At 38.1% G+C, this 19,893-nt stretch overlaps 2 protein-coding genes and 1 long non-coding RNA gene across 3 annotated transcripts; 1 reads left to right on the plus strand and 2 right to left on the minus strand.

Moving 5' to 3' along the window:
• Window positions 1-1,809: 1,809 nt before the first annotated feature.
• LOC133838660 (uncharacterized) lies at window positions 1,810-5,621 on the minus strand. Its single transcript, XM_062269829.1, has 6 exons — window positions 4,654-5,621; window positions 4,403-4,557; window positions 3,697-3,805; window positions 3,408-3,631; window positions 3,230-3,347; window positions 1,810-3,172 (listed from the first exon to the last, which is right to left on the minus strand). Exons 1-6 carry the CDS (start codon window positions 5,489-5,491, stop codon window positions 2,922-2,924), a joined length of 1,695 nt encoding a protein of 564 aa, XP_062125813.1. The 5' UTR covers window positions 5,492-5,621; the 3' UTR covers window positions 1,810-2,921.
• A 4,157-nt stretch (window positions 5,622-9,778) lies between these two features.
• Window positions 9,779-17,457, minus strand: LOC133837732 (uncharacterized). The gene is made up of 2 exons (XR_009893856.1): window positions 17,336-17,457; window positions 9,779-10,010 (listed from the first exon to the last, which is right to left on the minus strand). It is a non-coding gene; the product is annotated as an uncharacterized LOC133837732 (long non-coding RNA).
• A 702-nt stretch (window positions 17,458-18,159) lies between these two features.
• Window positions 18,160-19,279, plus strand: LOC133837789 (uncharacterized). Its single transcript, XM_062268662.1, has 2 exons — window positions 18,160-18,508; window positions 18,560-19,279. Exons 1-2 carry the CDS (start codon window positions 18,253-18,255, stop codon window positions 19,030-19,032), a joined length of 729 nt encoding a protein of 242 aa, XP_062124646.1. The 5' UTR covers window positions 18,160-18,252; the 3' UTR covers window positions 19,033-19,279.
• The last annotated feature ends 614 nt before the right edge of the window (window positions 19,280-19,893 follow it).

The raw sequence follows: 19,893 nt of genomic DNA on the forward strand, positions 1-19,893 counted from the left end.
CCTTTTGGACCCCCTGCCGTTTAAATGTTCGCCAACTTGTTGTGGCTGCATCGCAACATGATCAACTGCCAAAGCAGTCAAATAAATTAATTGCAGAAGAGCTGAAGAACGCACAGTGGAGAAAAATGCAACAGGTATGAAAATGGCAACAGTAGATTAACAAAAATAAAACAGTAAGGAAAAGGCAAAAGTCGCGTATACTTGACTTAAATATACTTCAAAATCCCAAATTCATATCCCAAATTAATATACGAGAAAATAGTAAAATATACCAAAATGCATATTTGGTATATCGATAAAGTACTACATTAAAAATATACCATAAAGTTCATAATATACCGCATTGTTAACCAAAGCAATTGAAATCCGACAGCACTAGCTGTTTTTTTTGGCAAATTAAATGATTTCTTGAATAACTCCTTAACTTTTTTTGATCAGAACTTTCCAGAGAAATCACATTTTTGCATGTTATAACACCCTTTTACCCAATGGGTATCGGGTATAAAAAGATAAAGCCATCGAGAGGAGATCACCCAAGTCAAGTTGATCGCTTTATTAAGCCCAAAAAAACAAAAACAAGTTACTGTCTGCATTTTAAATCAATAACTTTGGCAATTAAATTCCATGCGGTGGTCCACGGAGAGCCAGCGTTTAATAAAGTTAGCATTTGTCTTGTCAAAAATTTATTGGCATTTGTATTCTTAAACTGTTGCTGTTTAGCGATTGTGATCTCTGGTATGCCGCCTCATTTCAAACTGACCGCCAGCAGCGATTGTTGTGGACATTTTTCTGCCGTTGTTGTTGTTGTGGTTTTCCTGGGGTACAATTAAAAGACATGAAGCGATTGCCATTCGACTGGCATTCATTTGACTTGATTGCCGACAGTTAACAATGCGAATGCGATTGCGATTGCGATCGGTCTCTGTTGATAAGCCTCGGTAACAGTCAATTGCACAGTTTTCACCTTTTGCCTCATTGCGAATTGATTAACTTATGCAAATGCTCGAAACTGTTACCACAGATCTCACAATCGCACACCCCCAACCAAGACAGTCGAGGATAGATAGAGGACCGAGGACTGAGGACGGAGGAGGACTGAGGACGGAGGAGTCGCAACTGTGACAAAAGGCGTTGCCATGCACGCTCTGCAGTAAACCTTCCCTTCTGCTCCCTTCTTCTTCCTACTTTCAGCAGCTTTGATTTTTCTTTCTTTGCTTCTTTTTCTGTAGTTTTGTGTAATTTCCATCAAGCGGCGCTTTTCAGCTTTTTGGCCAACAGACATGGCATGGCATAAAGATTCTCATGTTTTTCCCTTTTTTTAAGTTTTTTTTTGGACAGCTCCAAAAAGCAACGACGTCGTCATCGTCGCTGGTGTCGGTGGATTTTCAATTTCTAATGTAGTGCACGTTACGCCCTGAAGGGGTTTTTATTTTATACTTTTCAACTTTACGGTTTTATTTATTTATGCTAGCGTTGCTTTGCTCTCTGGCACAGTGGTCTTTAATTTGATGAAAGGTTATCATAAAGGGCGATGCCTTATTCACTAATATGTGTACTATTTATATATATTTTCATCATGAAATTAATATTAATATTCCTATAATAATAATAGTCTATAAACAACATACTTTTAGAAAATTAATACAGCAATCGGTTAGACATATTAACAAATTTATTAATCGTATGCAGTTGCGATGTTAAACATAACATATCACATAGTTCCTGAAATAAATATTCCAAAAACTAATAATATTTATTTAATTTGGTTAATTCTTAATCTAATAAAAGTTAAATTAAGCAAGTTTCTTCTCTCTTTAGAAATAAATTTCTTTTTTGTGAATGAATGCCAACTATTTTCTCTTTCTTCCCCCTTCTACTTTTGGCAACTTTGTCCCACGGTGACAACCATCAGACGCCATTTGATGACAAACTTCAAAACGTTTGCATGCAATATTTGTTGTTGTCTATTTTATGATTGCTGGTTTCTTGTCGATGTTGCCAATGTGGTCTATGTTGTTGCTGTTGCTGTTGCTGTTGCCATTGCTGTGGTGTTGGTGGTGCACACTTTTAGTCATCACCATGTCAGCGGCTCAGACAGCGATCCAAACAATCAAAATGATATGCAAATATATGTAAGAGTACCGCTACGAAAAAGGCGTGGGTTAATTGTGACTTTATCATACGACGACTTCGACGACGACGACGACGACGACAGCCAAAAGCAACAATGAAAATTCGCAATCGAAAGGAAAAAATCAAATTTATTACAAATTTAAGCATAGAAACCAACACCACGATAGCGCATACAGCAACAACAACAACAGCAGCCCTAGCAACGACTGCAACAGCAACTTGCAACTGGCAAACTGACAACTTGCAACGAAGTCGCGACGATGCGGCAAGTTATAGATTTCGTCATAGTTGTCAAGGAGGAGGAGGAGGAAGCAAGCAGGGAAATCTGAAAATCGGAAAATCTGAAAATCTGTTGTAAATAAACCTGTCAACCGACACCAACGCGATACACTGTGAACTACGAACTTGCAGACCGCCCAGTCGGCTGTGCGCTGTATGCTCAGGGGGGGCGTGGCCAAAACTAAATCGTTTGAAATACATAAAACACATTAACACAGCCAACCTGGGAACTTGGCAACTGGCAACTGGGAATGGCTAAGGGAACGGAAATGGTCGCATGCATGTCAAGTTTTCCCATAGCAACGCAAACGAAAGGCGCCTCAAGTGGATTCAAGATTTGGACTGAAGCGTAACATATTCAACAAAAAAAAACACTTTAATGCAAACAACATCGTCATCATACACACAGTCTATGATCTGCTAACAGTAACACTAACAGTAAATCCAACCGTAGCCATAGCTGTAACCGTAACGATAACGATAATAAACGTTACGTTAGCGTATCCATCTTAGACACACAATTCCTGCCTGTAGACGAGCCGAAAACCGCGACCCACATATTCGGCATCGCTGCGAAAGGGCAACACAATGGGTCCGGCGGCAATATCCCTCACTGTAGCATGCATGTTGAAATCCTCGTTCTCGGTGCCATCGTTGAACCTCTCTCCGCACAACCGCACCGAATTGATGGCTATGAAATCGTCCGGGCAATTGAAGATGCCAGCGCCAGCCTGACCATCGGAAACCAGATCATTCTCAGCTGCAAGCAAAAAAATAGAAATCAGACTATGAATATCGATTAACTATTCATACCTACATTCATCCTTGTTGACGATCTGAAAGTCAGGCTGATCGCCACCCAATTGCTCTGTATTATAACTGATGCTACACACATTTTTGGATCGTGCCAAGCATATGGCATAGTTCATATTGTTCTATAAAACAATCAATAATCATTTAGTACATATTAATAATGAAAACTTTGATTAAAATACCAAATAAGTGGCCTCCCGATTGCTTACAATGCTGCCATCCGCATCGTAGTTAAAGGACTTGATAATCCCTTCACCATCGCTATAATATTGCAGGCAATTATCTGGCGCCAGATCATCATCAACCTGAGTTATCTTGATATTGAAGGAGCGACCACCGCCAGAGACCTTGACAAATACCGAGAAATACACTTTGCCCTCATTAGAGTCTCCGACGTGTACGTAAACTTTGGGGTAACCATGGAGAATAAATGTAATATCAGCAGATCAAAGAATTGTTATGAGTACTCACTGTGTTGACCAGTGTTGATGCCACAGAGAATAGGTATATTAAAATTAGTATTGTGGCCTGATATAATAAATTGATCATCTATGCAATCGCCATTGGTGGGGCGACTAAGCTAAAGAAAAGTAAACAATATAGATGAGTTATAAAATAAATAAATAATACTATACTATAACCAACAAACTAAAAAAAATGCATATTTTAAAAACGAAATTTCAAATTACAAAAATGACAAATAGACAATTTAAATCAACTATTTTATAAATAAAAAAAACTCCTTAAAAATTTTATCATACTAAAACTCTCAAAATAAAAAATCAACATATGTATTTGAAAATACAAAACAAAAATTTCTAATTAAAGAATTAACAAAATTTAATTGTTAAAATTCATAGAACTTTCAAAATATAAATATCGGAGTACAATTTGTTAGTAAACTTGCTCTAAATAAATTGTGAAATCATATGCATTATTAATCGTATGCAAAAATGAAATGTTGGATATATTTTATTGGCTGATATTATGGAAACTTTAGATTTCTGATTTTAGTTAAAATGTATGTATCTTTTCAGAACATAACAGATCGTTGTATTCATTTTAGTTAAGTTAATTTTCTCATAGATAAGTTAACTGGATATAAAAATCAAGTAAATCGAACGATCTCAGATGATTTCAATAACACAGACACACCCAAATAAATGTATCAAAGTACCTCAAACATTTGGAAATCGAGTCGCAGCTGCTGCACACCTTTTCGCACATTAACGATCAGCACACAGATCATCATTTCGCGCACCGCTTGCGGATAGTTGGGACTCTCGAAGTATACGGTCTGTTGGCTGGTAACATCGCCGCAACCGTTAACAACTGAAAGCGAAAGCAGATAAGCGCGAGCATTAAAAAAAAACCACTTGACGATCACTTTATGTTGCTGATCGAAAACGTATTAGATTGGCAACTCACAGATGCAACAGGCACCGACACCATCGGCACAACTCTCGGTGGGAATGCCACCCAAACTTTTGCACTCGAACTCGTGATAGCAAACACCTTCCATGGTGCGTATGTCGCCCATGGAGACACTGCACTTGGTGTTGGGGAACTTGATCACCTCGAAGAGACTTAGGAAACCCTTGCCCTTGGCTTTGGGTGCGCTTGGCTGCTTCAGTATGAGATTCGCTTCGACTGGTGAGCCAAAGATGAGCTGCTTCAGCTTCAGCGCCAGTTTGCCGGGAAAAGTTTGCGGCTGCATGATGGAGCTGCGTGTTGTCGACGGTGTGGGCGGCACTGAAGGTCGCATCGAAGGCCGAGGTGTTGGCATTGGCATTGGCATCATATCAGAGGGAGCGGGAGTGGGCATCATATCAGTTGGTGGCATTGTCTGTGGTGGATCGGGCAGTGGCTCTGTTGTCGGACGCATGGGTATTGTTGGCTCTGGCTCTTCATCCGGTGGCATGGTGGTCGGCGCTGGTGGTGCTGGCTCTGTGGGCATTGCAGGCATCTCTGTGGCAGGCATTTCTTGTGGTGCTGGTGGTGCCATTGTCATCTCCGGCTCCATTTGCTGTGCGAATTTCTGCAGGTGGAAGCCCGGCTGATAGCGTAGCGTATAGTGGAAGCCAATGCCATCGATGGCCATGCCGCCGAATCGCTGTGGCGCTGATGATGATCTGGTGTTGCCACGTCGACTCTTCTTGACGCCCATCGTCACAAAATCACGTTGATCGTGGTGGGCCACAGCCACGCCCACATAATAGAGCGTCAAAACGAGAGCGCTTATCAACGCATCGCGTTTTAACAACATTATTAACGGAACTTCAGTCAGCGACTGCCTGTGGCATGCCGCAAGCTGCAACGCTGCATCTGTCGCAGCCACAACTGCCACAACAACAGTTTTGCGTTTGCGATGCTTTTCTTCTTTGGCTTTATTAGAGCATTAATTGTTTGTAGTTGTTCCCCGGCATTTTCCCGATTACTCGGCACTGGGCAACCTTCACTTTTGCAGTATTTTCTTACGTTTCACGACAATCAAACAACAAAGTCACGCTATTGTGATCTTGGCCACATGTGGCCCACGTTGTGGCAGCTGTGGCTGCCTCTCCTCTTATGGCTATGACAACTCTTGTTGCTGCTCTGCGAAACAGTTGCCAACTATGTGAAATATTTTTGCAAATTACCTCAAAAAATTGTTCACCTTCAGTGTTTAACTTTTGGCTGCTCTGGGAAATGGAATAGCAAATAGAAATGCTGAGAAAATGAGTCGACACAAACTCAAATAGAAGTCGCTCAGCGCAGCTTGCGACATGGCCGAAAATGTTGCTTTAAAGTCAACCGCATTTTCTAGAACAAAGTTCAAGACAGTTGTAAAAAGATGCCGTTCTTCTCTTTACTACTTTTGTATCTCATAGATACTTTTTATTGCTCTCCAGATACCTTGGTATTTGCATATCAAAATTCTTTAACTGTTCTATATTTTTATATCTTTGTTTTATTAATACATAATCTGACATTTTTCTTAGAGAAGCTTTTGTGTCTTTATTATTTTTCTTTTACTTATCATTTACAATTGCTAAACACACCTTTACATTTTGTAACGTATTCATAATACTTATTTGTACATATTTTGAAACATTTCTTATCGGCAAATAGATCTGAAATATTTCTGTTAAACTCTACGAGCAGTTTGTTAGCTTTAGATGATCTATTGTATGCAAATCAACAATGCAGACTTTGCCCCGTGCATGAGCGTGATTGATCACGATTAGTTAAACCAGCATGATGATCCATCCATTCAAGTTGTTGATAATGATAATCTTTAAAAGAAAAACGCCCGCATTGTCGCTACGAAATATGAGCTGCATCTCGTATTGGAATTTTGTTTGTCAAGTGTGCAATTATTTATAATTTTAGCCAAGTTGTTAAGCTGTTTCCAGCTGCCAATTGACGCTGTTGCTGTTGTTGTTTGTGGCTGCTGCTGCGGCTGCTGTTGTTGTTGTTGCTGTCAGTAGTGCATAATAATAATAATACCCAATACCAATTGCAGTTGTCGTTCGTTCGTTCGTTGGCTGGCTGTTGGTGCTGCCAACAATTAACAATTTTAACCTTGTTGTGCATGATGCATGTGCTGATAATGATCATAATCATGCTCGTAATGATCACAATGATGATGCACTTGCACTCGCTCATGTGCATAAAAAGCTGCTAAATGATTTTTTATTTATTTGTTTTTTGTTTTCGTTATTTTCATTTCACTGTCTTACTTAAGAGGCTCTTCGATCGTCTTTGCAATTAAAATGATTTCAATTTCAGTTGCGCCAACTCAAAACATTAGATATTGATATTTATTACCAGATGTTACTCATTTGCATACTCAATAATAGTCTCAGCCGATTGACGGCAATACTCTCATTAGGCACTATTAATTATGAAAGTTTTAATTGATGTGGAATCACAAATGTCGACTTATGAATCAATGTTGCAATCGAATAACGAGTCATCGTTTTGCATTTAGCCGTAATTTATTTGAAAGTAATTGTCTTTAACGCAACTGACATCGATGGGGTTGCGAATACTCGAATGCTCGCATACTTTGCTTCGCATAGTATTTGCCAAGAGGCGAGACGATCTCTGTCTATCTGTAAGTTATTCAATTGCTCTGAGGAGCACTCAAGTCTAAACTGTGGTGAATAGTACGAGTACATAAGGAAAACGGGTTGGCATTTGCATTTGCATATGCTCGTAAGTATTTATTGCTATTTGAAACTCTGCTTTTAGAAAGTTATAGTCACAGTTGCAACACAATTTAGTGCGTCATAAAATTAGCAAATAACAAATTAGATGCTGATTGTGAACATTCTCAATATGATCGAAATCTTAGAAATGGCTTTCTAAAGGTGATTATTATTATTGCATACGAATGGTTATCCTATCTTAAGCACAAAAAATTTTTGTCACCGTTCTATAAATATTCAAATTGATAATTGAAAAATAAATGGTTCAATCAAGTGATAGATTTTTCAATAATAGTTGCCCAATCTTAATAATATAATATTCTGGCTAAGCTATGAATATTGAAACTTATAATTAAAAAATGCTTTAATTTGAATATCAGATAAATTTAATATTTTATATCGAATATTTATTTTACCAATATTAATTAATACAAAATTTTGTAAACTTATGAAACAAACTATTAAAATATTATATATTTACATGTACATTATAATAGCTGTTCAATCCTAAGAACATAAATCATGCTATGGTGTGAATATCGAAATTAATGATTGGAAAAAAAATGATTTTATATGAATAGAAGTGAATAATTTTTTTTTACTATTATAAAATATTTATCATTAAAGTATTTATTTTAATTTTGTAATAATATTTTTCCGATCTTAATAACAGAACTAATACAGCTTATGGTGTGAATATTAAATTTTTTTATTGAAAAAATTCAATTAATTGCAATTAATATATAACACCTTCAAAATATATTTAAAAATTGAATTTCAATAATTTCTAAAAATACATTGTATTTATTAGAAGTGCTCGCACTTGACAAATACAAATCGCTTTTTGCAATAGTTTCCCATATTATCTCATAGGCTCTTGCCGATATTTACACAACACTCGAACAGTATTCAAAGCTCAGCTGCTGGTTGCTGTTGCGAAGCAATTGCTGCCTTCATGTCTGCACTGATGTCTGTCGTCGCCTTATGGCCAGCCACGTACAGACAATTCCCAGCCATTAATTGAATCAAATCGAACGTTACGCATGCGTCACGCGAAATGACAAAGGGGAGCCGCCAATGCTCCAATGCCATCAACTGGGAGAGGCTCTCACAGCACATATATGGCTGCTCCATAGATGACGACAACGACGACGACGACGATGATAATGATGAAGAAGACAACGATGATCAGAAATGAAGAGAACTGCAGCAGCCTGGGGCCAGGGCGTCCACTTCAGACAGCAGCATTGTGTGCACATTATTGTTATTGCTATTATGTTATGTATTTGTATGGTCTAAGTGGGAATCGCAGTTGGAGCGCAGGAGATGTTCAGAGTGGATGTGGGAGGAGTGGTTGCTGGTGTGGCTAGAAGGTAGCTAAAAGAAGCTAGTGTGTGTGTGTGTGTGTGTGTGTGTGGAAGTGATCAGCAAAACTGGATGCTGGGCACTTGGCAACCGGCAAATCAAACCGTGGTAAAAACCCACTTAATTGACATTTAGTGGACACTCGAATGCGAATGCGAATGCAAATTCTGTGTGTGGAGGACGAGCAGCTGCAAGGCGAGTGCCAAAGAGAAGCTGCGTTAAACGGCAACAGCGATGAACATCAGCATCGAGCATCAGCAATAAGTACTCGCTCGAGTAGTAGTTTTTTCCTTTTGGACTGCTGTCCATTTATTGAATGAGCTGGCATTCTCTAATGCGACTTCAGCTCCAAAAGCCACGCCAATGATGACGTTGATAATGAGCATGTTGCCTCCTGGTTGGCCCCTTGCTGCTGTTGTTGTTGTTGTTGTTGTTCTAGCCATGATTTCTGAAGATGCAAAGCAGCAACAGCAACAGCAGCAGCTTCGGCAGCAGACATCATTACAATATAATTGATGGGTTATAACCCACTAACGGTAGATTCGAAAATATTTTCCTTTGCATTTTGGCTATTTGGCCAAGTTGATGGCAAGTTTTTGCATTTTGGCTTATGAGCAGACAGCCAGTTTTTTTTCCGTTTAGAAATTATTATTGTTCCATTTGACAGCTCGCAAGTTGTGCGTATGCATCGATTGCCGATTTATCTATAATACCACCAAATCGGCTGGGAAAACGTATGCGCTTGACATAGAAAACTGCTTTGTAGATGTGCACACGCATATTTTGTGGCTTTAGGAGGTGTTTAATTTGCCAAGTGGCCAACTGATAGCTAAGAGGGTCAGTTCATGGCTATCGATATGGTTAATGCACAACTAATCTTCGCTGATTTCATTGCATTTTCAATGCCAAAATCATAAAACATTCAACATCTCGGCCTGCTTAGCTTTTGGACCACATCGAAGTACATAAGTAAAAAATAAATAAAAAGCAAATCATTAATTTCAATGCCATTTGCTCCGAAACAAAATGAAACAATAACAGAATCGAAACGTTTACCGAAAAGTGTATTGCTCATAATAACTATCGATACGTTTAAGTTCACAAAAAGTCCAAAAATTACAGAAAGCCATTTGCGGTTATGCTTTTTCCCCCTTTGACTGCAATTCGTTTTGTTTCACTTGTGGTCTTAGTTGCCGTCTTAACCGCAAATGTGACGCCTTTGATACTCTATAAAGAAATATTTACAGAGAGTGAATTGAGAATTTTTAGAGAAATTACGAAATATTCGACATATTTAGATCACTTCGCATTAATTTTATTTCATAGATATGTGCATATATAAAATTTAAAAGTTGTTGCGTAAAAATAAACTGAAAAAGGAATCAAATTGCTGCTAACATTGCTGATAACATTTTTAAACTTCATTAAGTACTCAACAATATATAAAAGTATGTAAATTTTGATATGTAACAGAAAATTAATTTAAATTTCATTCTAAATTACGGTTTTATATCTACAAAATGATATCTGAATAATTTAGTAAAGAGTATCTTCAAGCCAAGCTCTATTAATATTGTATTTTATTTTTATTTCTGTTAACGTTTTATTATTTTAATACAATTGTTAACAAGGCGAGCTCGCCAATTAATACGCTGCTATAAATGTAATGGAATTTTTATATAATTGCATATAATAATTTAATTTATAATGTTCAAAATATGTAATAATATATTATGTTCTAGTCTTTGAAGATGTTGTATAAAAAATTTGTTTTTTTTTTGTTACTTTAATTCATTTCTTTAATTAGAAAAGATCAAATTGGCAGCTACCCTTTTCTTATAATATTAATTTACATTCACTTGTAAAATATTTATAATTATTAAATATAGCTTCAAATATTAAAATCAAAAAATTTTAATTTTCATATATTATTTGAATGCATTTGTTATTTATTCTTATATAAATTATAATTTTTGTATTTTTATCTTAAATTCCTGAAATTCAAAATAAAACTGTTAGTAGTTAGTTTAAATCAAAGCAGCTACAACTCTGCATCAATAGCTATTTAGCATAATCAACTAACCCGATTCAAAGTTATTTATTGCAGCGCTCCTGAAAGTGCGTTGTAGCCTATTAATGGCTCCAATTGGCTAATTGTGTGCCGGCCTTTGTTGCCACAAAAGTTTGGCCCAAAAAGGATGTCAGGCGGAAGCTTAGCTTGGTTTTTGGTATTCGGTTTTCAGCCAACGTTCGTTGTCTGCGGCCATTGGCATTTGGCTTTTTTTGGCACAACACATTTGTGGCAACACTTGCTGGCTTTGTTCTGCACTCTGACTCCTGTGCGTGGCTTGCGGCTACTGTGGCCATAGTGTACCTCAAACCCAACATTGATCAAGATCCATAATGAGCGATAACTGCAGTTGCGTCTTTTTTTTGTGCTGCTGTTGCTGTTGCCGTTGCTTTTGTTTCGTCCTGAGATTACGAGCGGTTTTTCTCAAATTCTGCCCCAAAAAAAAAAAGTTACGTATCTTTCGGATGCAGAGCAAAACATCCGCATAACGTACGGATCGCAGAGTTAAATGTTGCATGTAGCGGCATTTTTGTTGTTGTTGTTGTTTTCGGTTTGTCTCTGTGGCGCTGCAAAATTAAACTGTTAACTTGCCATGTTTAGCTGCCATTGTTTTGGCCTGTCCTGTCCTGTCCTGTCCAGACATTGTCTTAGCTCGTGGGTTACATATGTATATGCCGCTGCAAGTACAAGTAGTATCCGCATCTGTATGTATATCTGTGTATCTGGTGTATATCTGGTATCTGTATCGCTATCTAATCGCTTTCTAATAGCCTCAGCTCGCCTGGCGATCTATGTTACCTGTCAGCGGCGCTTGTTTGCTTAATAGATTTCTGCCTAACAATTTTTTGTCGATGTTGTTGGTTTTTGTTTTTTGTATTGGCAACCCATTTTAAACATATTAATAAATTAGAAAATCTTTTTGCTGCTATTTTTCCTCTCTTAGCTTGTTTTTTGCCTGCTGCTGGCCTTTAAACTTTGTTGCATGTTGATCGCCGGATTGTCTACAGAGTTGGCCAAAACAACCTTCAAAATTAAGTTGTCTCAGTTAGTTATTTATTTTTAATTACTGCCAGCAACGATCTATGTGGCTTTTTGTTGTTTTTTCTGCAGTTGCTGTAATTAATTATCCATTGAAGTGTGATGAACTTTAAACGGATATCGATAGAGCACTACTACTTAGAGTAGATCTAGGATTTGAGTAGACAAATTGTGCATAAATCAAGAAGTTGGCATCTCATTTGTTTTATCGTGAGAAGATTTCAGCTACCAAAAAAATGCAATTATTGTTTACAAATTTGGTCATTGAAAATCAATTGAACTACAGCATGTTTATAATTTAAAGCTAAGCTAAATTTAAACTCTAATTACACATGCAAAATAAGTAAAATATGTTTCGAGTCTTCATAGATCATTGCCAATTCTGGAGGAAGAGTCCAAATGCAAATACACTGCCTGGGGAAAATACTTGCAGTAAATGTATTTCCGGCAACTCGTTAGCTAAATTATGCAAAAATTATTACATTCAATATGTTAGAGGCATACATCAAGCATTTAGCAACTTTCTACATCTGCATAATAAATTGAATACATCAGAAACTATAAATAATTGCCAACAACTGGCAAACAAGCAACAAGTTCAGCCAACAAATGAAGAAATTTTGTTAGAATTGCGATTTTTGAAAAATGTACAAACTCTGCGTAAGAAGTATGTGTGTTTGTGTGTGTGTGTCTCACAGCGAAGGCTAATGGCCCCTCAGACAACAACATGCCAAGAACAACAGCAACAACAACAACAGCTTACAAGCTGGCCAAGCTGTGCGAGACAAGTGCAGGTAACACCATTACCTGTTGGCCAACCTGTACAGTGTACACAAGTCAAATGCGACGAAATATCTCACAGGCAAATCCCAAAAAAGATACTCGTAAATGGGGAAAGTATTTATACGCAAATAGTCATAAATAGTCTTCAGCAAAACTCGACTAACTTTGGAGCATAAAATGGACAAAGAAAAACTCTAGTTGAGCATAAAATTGCTAAAGAGAAAACCCACTAAATGTTAACTTAAAGAATTGCTGAATTTACTGCACACACACCCTGTAGGGTATTGAGAACTCAGGCATGCCGCTGCTGGTATATGACACATGTGTGTGCCACAAGTCAGAAGATGACCGCGACCGCAACGTCGACGCACGACAGCCTCAGAGTCAAAGGCAGATACAGAGACAGAGACGGAGATGGAGACAGACAGAGAGAGAAGTTGGGGCCAGGCAATCGGCCAAACTGTCAGACATGGTGCGTTGTGTGCCAAAAGAGCAACCGCAGCAACACAAGCAACTGGCAACGGGCAACGTGCAACAGGCAACCTGGCAAGCAACAGACAACGGACATGGACAGCCGACAGTCGAACAAGCAACAGGCGCAAGTCAAGTGAATGGCCAATGACCACCAAATTGGCAGTAAAGCATACAAAAATAACTTCAAATGGTCAAAAGGTTAACAAAATCAAGCAGTGTGCGCAAAGAACACAAACTGTGGAGGAGAGTGGGGGAAGAGGCACTTGACTGTGTTGCTGCTGCTGCTGCTTGGTTGCGTTGCTTATGCTTGTGCTGCAGCTGTCTCCGCCAGTCAGCAGCAAGCGCAACATGTTGCCAGCATTCCGTCAGTTCTTGTTGTTGTTGCTGTTCTGGCTGTTGCTGCTGCTGCGACGGCAGCAACATAATCCCCCAGCCAATGCATTTTTGCAGCGACTCCACTAAAAAATGATTAATGAGTTGCCTCATTACTTGGCGAAAATCAATGTCGCGCATATTCTCTCCTTCTGGGCCCAGAAGGAAGTTCTGGCCCAGGCAGCAACTTGGCCGTGTTGCTGTCGTTGGTTGCTGGCACGTCGTCGCATAATAAATCGATCATATTTTTACCATGCCAACTCAAATATCACAAACGTCAGCGCTGATTCTCATTTTGATGCTGATGCTGATTCTGATTCAGCTCCAGTGACAATCTGCTCCTGCGACGTGTGCGAGTCGATGACGCCAACAGTCTGCATCCGAGAGACTTGCCACCACACATGTGTGTTGTGCACAACCTTGGAGCAGAGCAACAAACACATACACACACCCTCTCGATGTGATCAAGTGACTGACTTCAATTCTCAGTTTTGTCTGATCTCGCGCTTCGTGTTTTGTGGCTTTTTCTTTTAATTGCAATCGCGCGCCTGCCTCACTAACTGACTAACTGACTGACTGACTGACTGGCTGGTTACTTGCCACATTGCCTACTGCTGTCTCCATCCCAGTTGGCAGCTTGCAGCCTGTGGTGGTGCTGACTGATTTTATTTATTAAACTGTTGACATTCTGTTTACCGCTGGCGCTCAGCTTCTTTTGATGTCATCAGCCATCAGATATCCGTATCAACAGCTTCGGTGGCGCCTCCAACGGTTTAAATTTATTGCTGACTGTAGTTATTGATTAACTTGCATCGACGACAGTTTCGATTTCCTGCAAAAGAAATGCTGATATTTTTGACTGTACATTTGAATGAATTTTTGATTTTAATCAGCAGTTGACAGTAGCGTGTTAATATACAAAAAATGTTTCTTACCTCTGTTAACTTACAGTTAAAGTATTGAAATCCTTTCAAAATCGTGAACTTAATTGTCTTTTTTTTCGGACGATATTCAGTCGAATATTCGCTTTAACTTAGAAACACTCTACTATATTGCACGTTCAAATATTATTATTTAATTGTTAACAAACATTTGAAAGGAATCCCTAAGTTGTAGAGTTCCTTGAACCGGGTGTAAATATGAATTTCGATGTAAAAATATTACTGACGGCATGTTTGCACAGATATTTTCATAGATCAACGTTGAAACACTTATATTTTTGAACGTACATTGGAAAGAATTTTTGATTTTAATCCTCAGTTGCTTTTTACCTCTGTTAATTTTCAGAAGCTGCAAAATCGAAAAGAAAGATTAATTTGTCATTGCTTTTATATGATATTCAGTTCAAGCACTCTGCTATATTCCATTTTCAAATGTTATAGTTTATTTTTTAACAAACAATTAAAAGGAATCTGTATAGAGTGAAGTCAGTTATGTTTTCAGGTGAAAATATAAATAATGTTGGCGGAGATAGTCTAAGTAAATATTACTTACTGGAATATTTTCATAGATTAGCGTATATCCATCTATTATATCGTGCTTACCTAGTATTTCAAGTGTTGCTTCGAGATATTATTGTTATTGCTGCTGACTATCTGCTAAAACGGCTAAAAAGAAGTCAACTCAGCAGTGAAATACCAGGGAAACACAAATAAGCAGCATGTAGAAAAGTGGGTAGTGAGGGAACTAGTTATAGATGATACCACATTGGTACTGACTTTGTATGTTTTTATATAAAAGTTTTGTGACAGTTTCGGCAATGCAATAGTTAGTTAAGCTATGAAAATATCTTGGTGAAATATCAACACTCCAATATCTTATAGTTTACTTTGATAAATTAAAACCTACCTAATTGCTAACGAAAAATATAATATATAAACACGTAATCATCAGTACAATGTAGAAATTTCTAGTTATTGAGGTTTACAAGATTCGTCAGGTCATTGAATCGTTACACTTTATAACACGCATGATCTCTTTTCACATGACAAGCTTGTTAATCAGTCGAAAAGTGAAAGTGTGAAATAATAAAATAAAATAAACGAGCGCATTATCAATGCGCTTTAAACACACACACACACATCGAAGGTAAAATGATAATCGTAATAAATGAAATATTTATTTTAAATTGAGTCAAACTGCAGTTTGTTCTGCTCGGTTGAGGCCAATAAACCAAAGCGATTGAACTCTTTATCGCTGTGGTAAAAAGTAAACAGACAAATATTGTAAATTATCGGATAAGTAGTGCCAAATCGAACTAGTTGAAATTGTATCTGGTGCTTGTAGAATTTATGGCCCCTATCAAAGTCGGGGCTGGTTAAAGTTTACCTTTCCCACATGTCACAAGCACTCCACTTCCTTCCCTCTAGATACCTATTTCAATAACTATGTAGTAGGTACTGCAATTAGATCAAACGAAGGCAGTCAGATATTATAACAACAGCGACATTACATGGTTATGGCTTATTATTATTGTTGTTGTTGTCGGCGACACAAACAAGTTGAATGGCATTGCAAATGTGCAACAAGAGGAGCAGAGAGAGAGAGAGAGAGTGGTTGCCACAGTGGCAACAGCCACAGCAACAGCAGCCAAGTGCCAGCAGCAGTTTGATTGTTATTGCCAATGAATGAATGCACTTGCTGCCTTTGTCTGTGAGGATTGTCTGTGCTCTTCATCTCCATCTCCGTCTCCATCGCCATCTGCATCTCCAGCTTCGACTTCGGCTCAACTTTGCCAGCGCCAGGGGGCATGCAACACATTTTGCGGTCTGTTGCTGCTGCAGCTTCTGCTGCCATTGTTTTCTGCTGCTGTTGCTGCTGCTGCTGCCCTTTGTTGTTGCGTAAGCCCAGGGGGTGTTGATGTTATTGTTGTCGTTGCTGTGGCTGTTGCTGTGGCTGCTGCTGCTTCTTGTTGTTATGGAGCATTTGGTATTTACAAATGTGTTGGCAATGAATTTGCCGCCATGCCGCAAACAACAATTTCCGTTTGGCATTATATTGCTACTCCACTGCACACCATTCCGTTAGATCCTGCCACATGCAACTCCAACTTCAACTCCAACTGAAACTCCATCTCCGATTCAAACTCGAATCCATATTGTCGCTGACATTTTCACACTTTCATTGGAGTGGGAGAAAAACTCGTTAAGTTGCCAGCAGCTGCTCCCTCGGCAAGGGATTGAATTAATCCTTCTGTTGCTCTTTCTGTTGCTGTTGCTGTTGCCTGATGATTTATTGATGTCGTTTTTGCTGTATATGGTTTATGACCATTCCCATTTGACTCTCAACTTTAAATTCAATTTCAATACTGCACCAAATGCGAGTTAAAGTTAAAAATGTAATATTTGCAATCATCTTCAATATTTAAGAACTTATTTGTAAATTGCGCCTGGGCTGATAATTATTTCATTAAAGCTAAATTAATATTACAGCCATTAAGATAACAGAGATTTATATTAGATTAGGAACTATATTGATCATATCTTACGCGGACTCCTAAATATTATAATATTATATTATAATATATTAAAGCCATGAAACCATGGTTTAAGTTAAATTAACTATTTATTCTATGATATTTGGAAGGTTTTTCTGTTTCTACGATATTTAGACAAATGTAAATATAGAAAAAGTTACAAAATAAATTAGGATATATTTTTGTCTCTTACAATATTTTGGATATTTTAGGCTATTTATTTTGCTTTTAGTTAAATTCACATTCTTAAAGAACAACATAAAGTAAAGTATCAAGTAAATAAGAAATGTTTTCCAAATATATCCATAAATTGTTAAAGTAAATAGATGTGTTACTTACCAAATCATATTCTTCTATTTTCAATTCCAACACATTCTAATTAAAGCAAATAAATTACACTCTCCATCGTTAAAAATGAATATGACATAAAATTAATTATACAGCTCTGAAAATGCTGAACAGACAATAAATGTTTCACATGCTTTAAATACCTTTTCAACGAGAGCAATTCAAAAGCTGTTGAGATTTCAACACTCTTTTTTGATAGGAGCAAGTAATTGATAAGCGAGTTCCCATTGTTCTGCTCAGTGCTGCTGCTAGTGCTGGGAATATGCTCGTAACTACATAAATTAATGTGCATACAATACTTGTACAACAAGGCTAATAACAATCGATACAAGGCAGAAACCGAGGTAGAGAAGGTAGAGGCAAAGAGGCCAAGTCCAGAGGCAGTGTCGACAGCAGGAATCGCCACTTCTTCAATTGATTTTGAAAGAGGCAGCACGAAACAGACTTTGTTGGTGGCACTGACCATTCATTCCTCGGCAAAACGGTGACTGTAGTGCAGAAGGGGAAAGGGACGGGGAACATCTAGAACAATGGATAAAACTGTATAACGAGTGGTATTGAATGAATTGATATTGGTATCGGCATTGTGTCCTGCACAAAAAACCAAAGCAAAGCAGAAACAACTGAAAATCGTATCAATTGAAACCAGTTTTGATGTTGTCGTTGTTAACACATGTTGGCCGGGTCGATTGTCCAGACATATAAATTTTCAAATGCCAGCAGCAGGAACTGCAAATGCAAACTGGAACTTGAGTAGGCTTTGGCTTTAAGGTCGCATATGAGTTTCGAGTTTAGTGTAATTTCTGGCAGACGGCAAAACAATTTAGCTAGGCTCATTTTTATTTCGTAACGTCAATGAGCAGTAAGTAAACAGAAAAAAAATTTCGTAAAATTCAAGTGGTTGCACAATGTCCAACCTTCAAGATGTACCGCTCGCCGAACCAGAGAATATTCCACCGCCCACAGAGCAACAGAATGTGACTGGCAACAAAAGCAATTCGCTGAAGCGCTTCTTCAAGATGGGCAAAAAGTCCGCTTCCAGTCAGGACATCAATGCCGATGCCTGCGAAGTGGTGGTGGAGGATCAGGAGGGGATCAAAGATCCGGCCAAGCCGCGCACAATTAGCCGCTTGTTGACACGATTGAAGGGCGCCAACAAAACAGGTGATTATTATGAGGATACACTTTCGACTCTCCATCTCACAGTTAATTCAGGCGACTTGCCAGCTACAGAAGCAACGACTGAGCCCGCATCGGGTTCAAATCCTCCAGTTGTTGAGGAAGGCAGCGAGAGGATAGCGCCAGCTCCGAATGCCAAGCCCACATTGAAGACATCGATCTCAAGCTATTGGAAGCTGCTGTTTCATCGCCAGAAGGCAGCAAATCGACAGGGTGCAGATGCTGATGCTGCTGGAGAGCAACCGACAATCGAACCTAAAGAAATGCAGCAGCAACAGCAGCAGAAGTTGGTGCAGCAGGAGCAGCAAACTGATCCCATTAAGGCGGAAGATGCTTACACAGTGACGCCGGCAACATCGAAACAGGAGCTCGAAACAATGGTGCCAATAAAGTTGACCGAACTGAAGACGGCGAGTCACTGCATACCCCAGATTTTGGAGGAGGTGCAAGTGCTTCCAATCTCCGATGAGATTGCCGATCCGACGCTGGAGGAAGCCATTGAAAATTAGGTTGAAAATTTTGCCAACTATGCGAGCAAAAAATAGAAATTAGTTGAATGTTATTTGATTTTGACAAAGCGCTTGCCAACCTTCTGCCCAATTATTGATTACACTTTATCGGAAGACTCTCTTCTCTCTCTCACACACACATAAGCACACACACAATGACGTCACACTTTCACACTAGTTTCATCAGCTGCAGCAGTTAAGCTTTGCATCAAATTGTGAGTGCTTAATAAAGCATTTATCAAGCGTATATTGATTATATTTTACTGCATACTCAATCCCTTAATAGTTGGTAAACTGATTCCGATTTGCTTTTAGCACAGTTCAAAGAGTTCAGTTAAATCTCGTGTTAAAGTGCGAATCGGCTTGTATTTCTCCCCATTGTTTTTGGCCAGGTTAAGAGGTGCTGTCTAAGCCAGACAACTGACAACGGTGACAACCCTTAAAGTTTTCACTTTCCACTGAAGCCCTAAAATGAAATGCCATTTTCAAACGAATTCGACTGAATAAAAATTGTATATTTTTGTAACGTTTTCATTTAAAATTCAAGACAATACAAACTCTGTAAAAATGTGCATTTACCTACCACTAAGAATCTCCTCACAGAAATGAGCTCAATTAACAAACATTATTAAATTAATAGCTATTCTAAAAATTAACCAATAGTACAAAAAAAAACTTGTTATATAATTTAAACCTGCGCTACAATTATATTTTAATAAAATACAAATTCAGATTAGATTTTACGAAATTTCATGAATAGCTTATTTGGAATAATAAGTTTGATTTGAACACTTTAGAATAATATGAAAATACATTTTATAAGTAAATGTATTTAAGGAAAAATAAGAAAAAGAAAACAGA

Source organism: Drosophila sulfurigaster, chromosome 2R (assembly GCF_023558435.1).
Source record: "Drosophila sulfurigaster albostrigata strain 15112-1811.04 chromosome 2R, ASM2355843v2, whole genome shotgun sequence".
NCBI lineage: Eukaryota > Metazoa > Arthropoda > Insecta > Diptera > Drosophilidae > Drosophila > Drosophila sulfurigaster.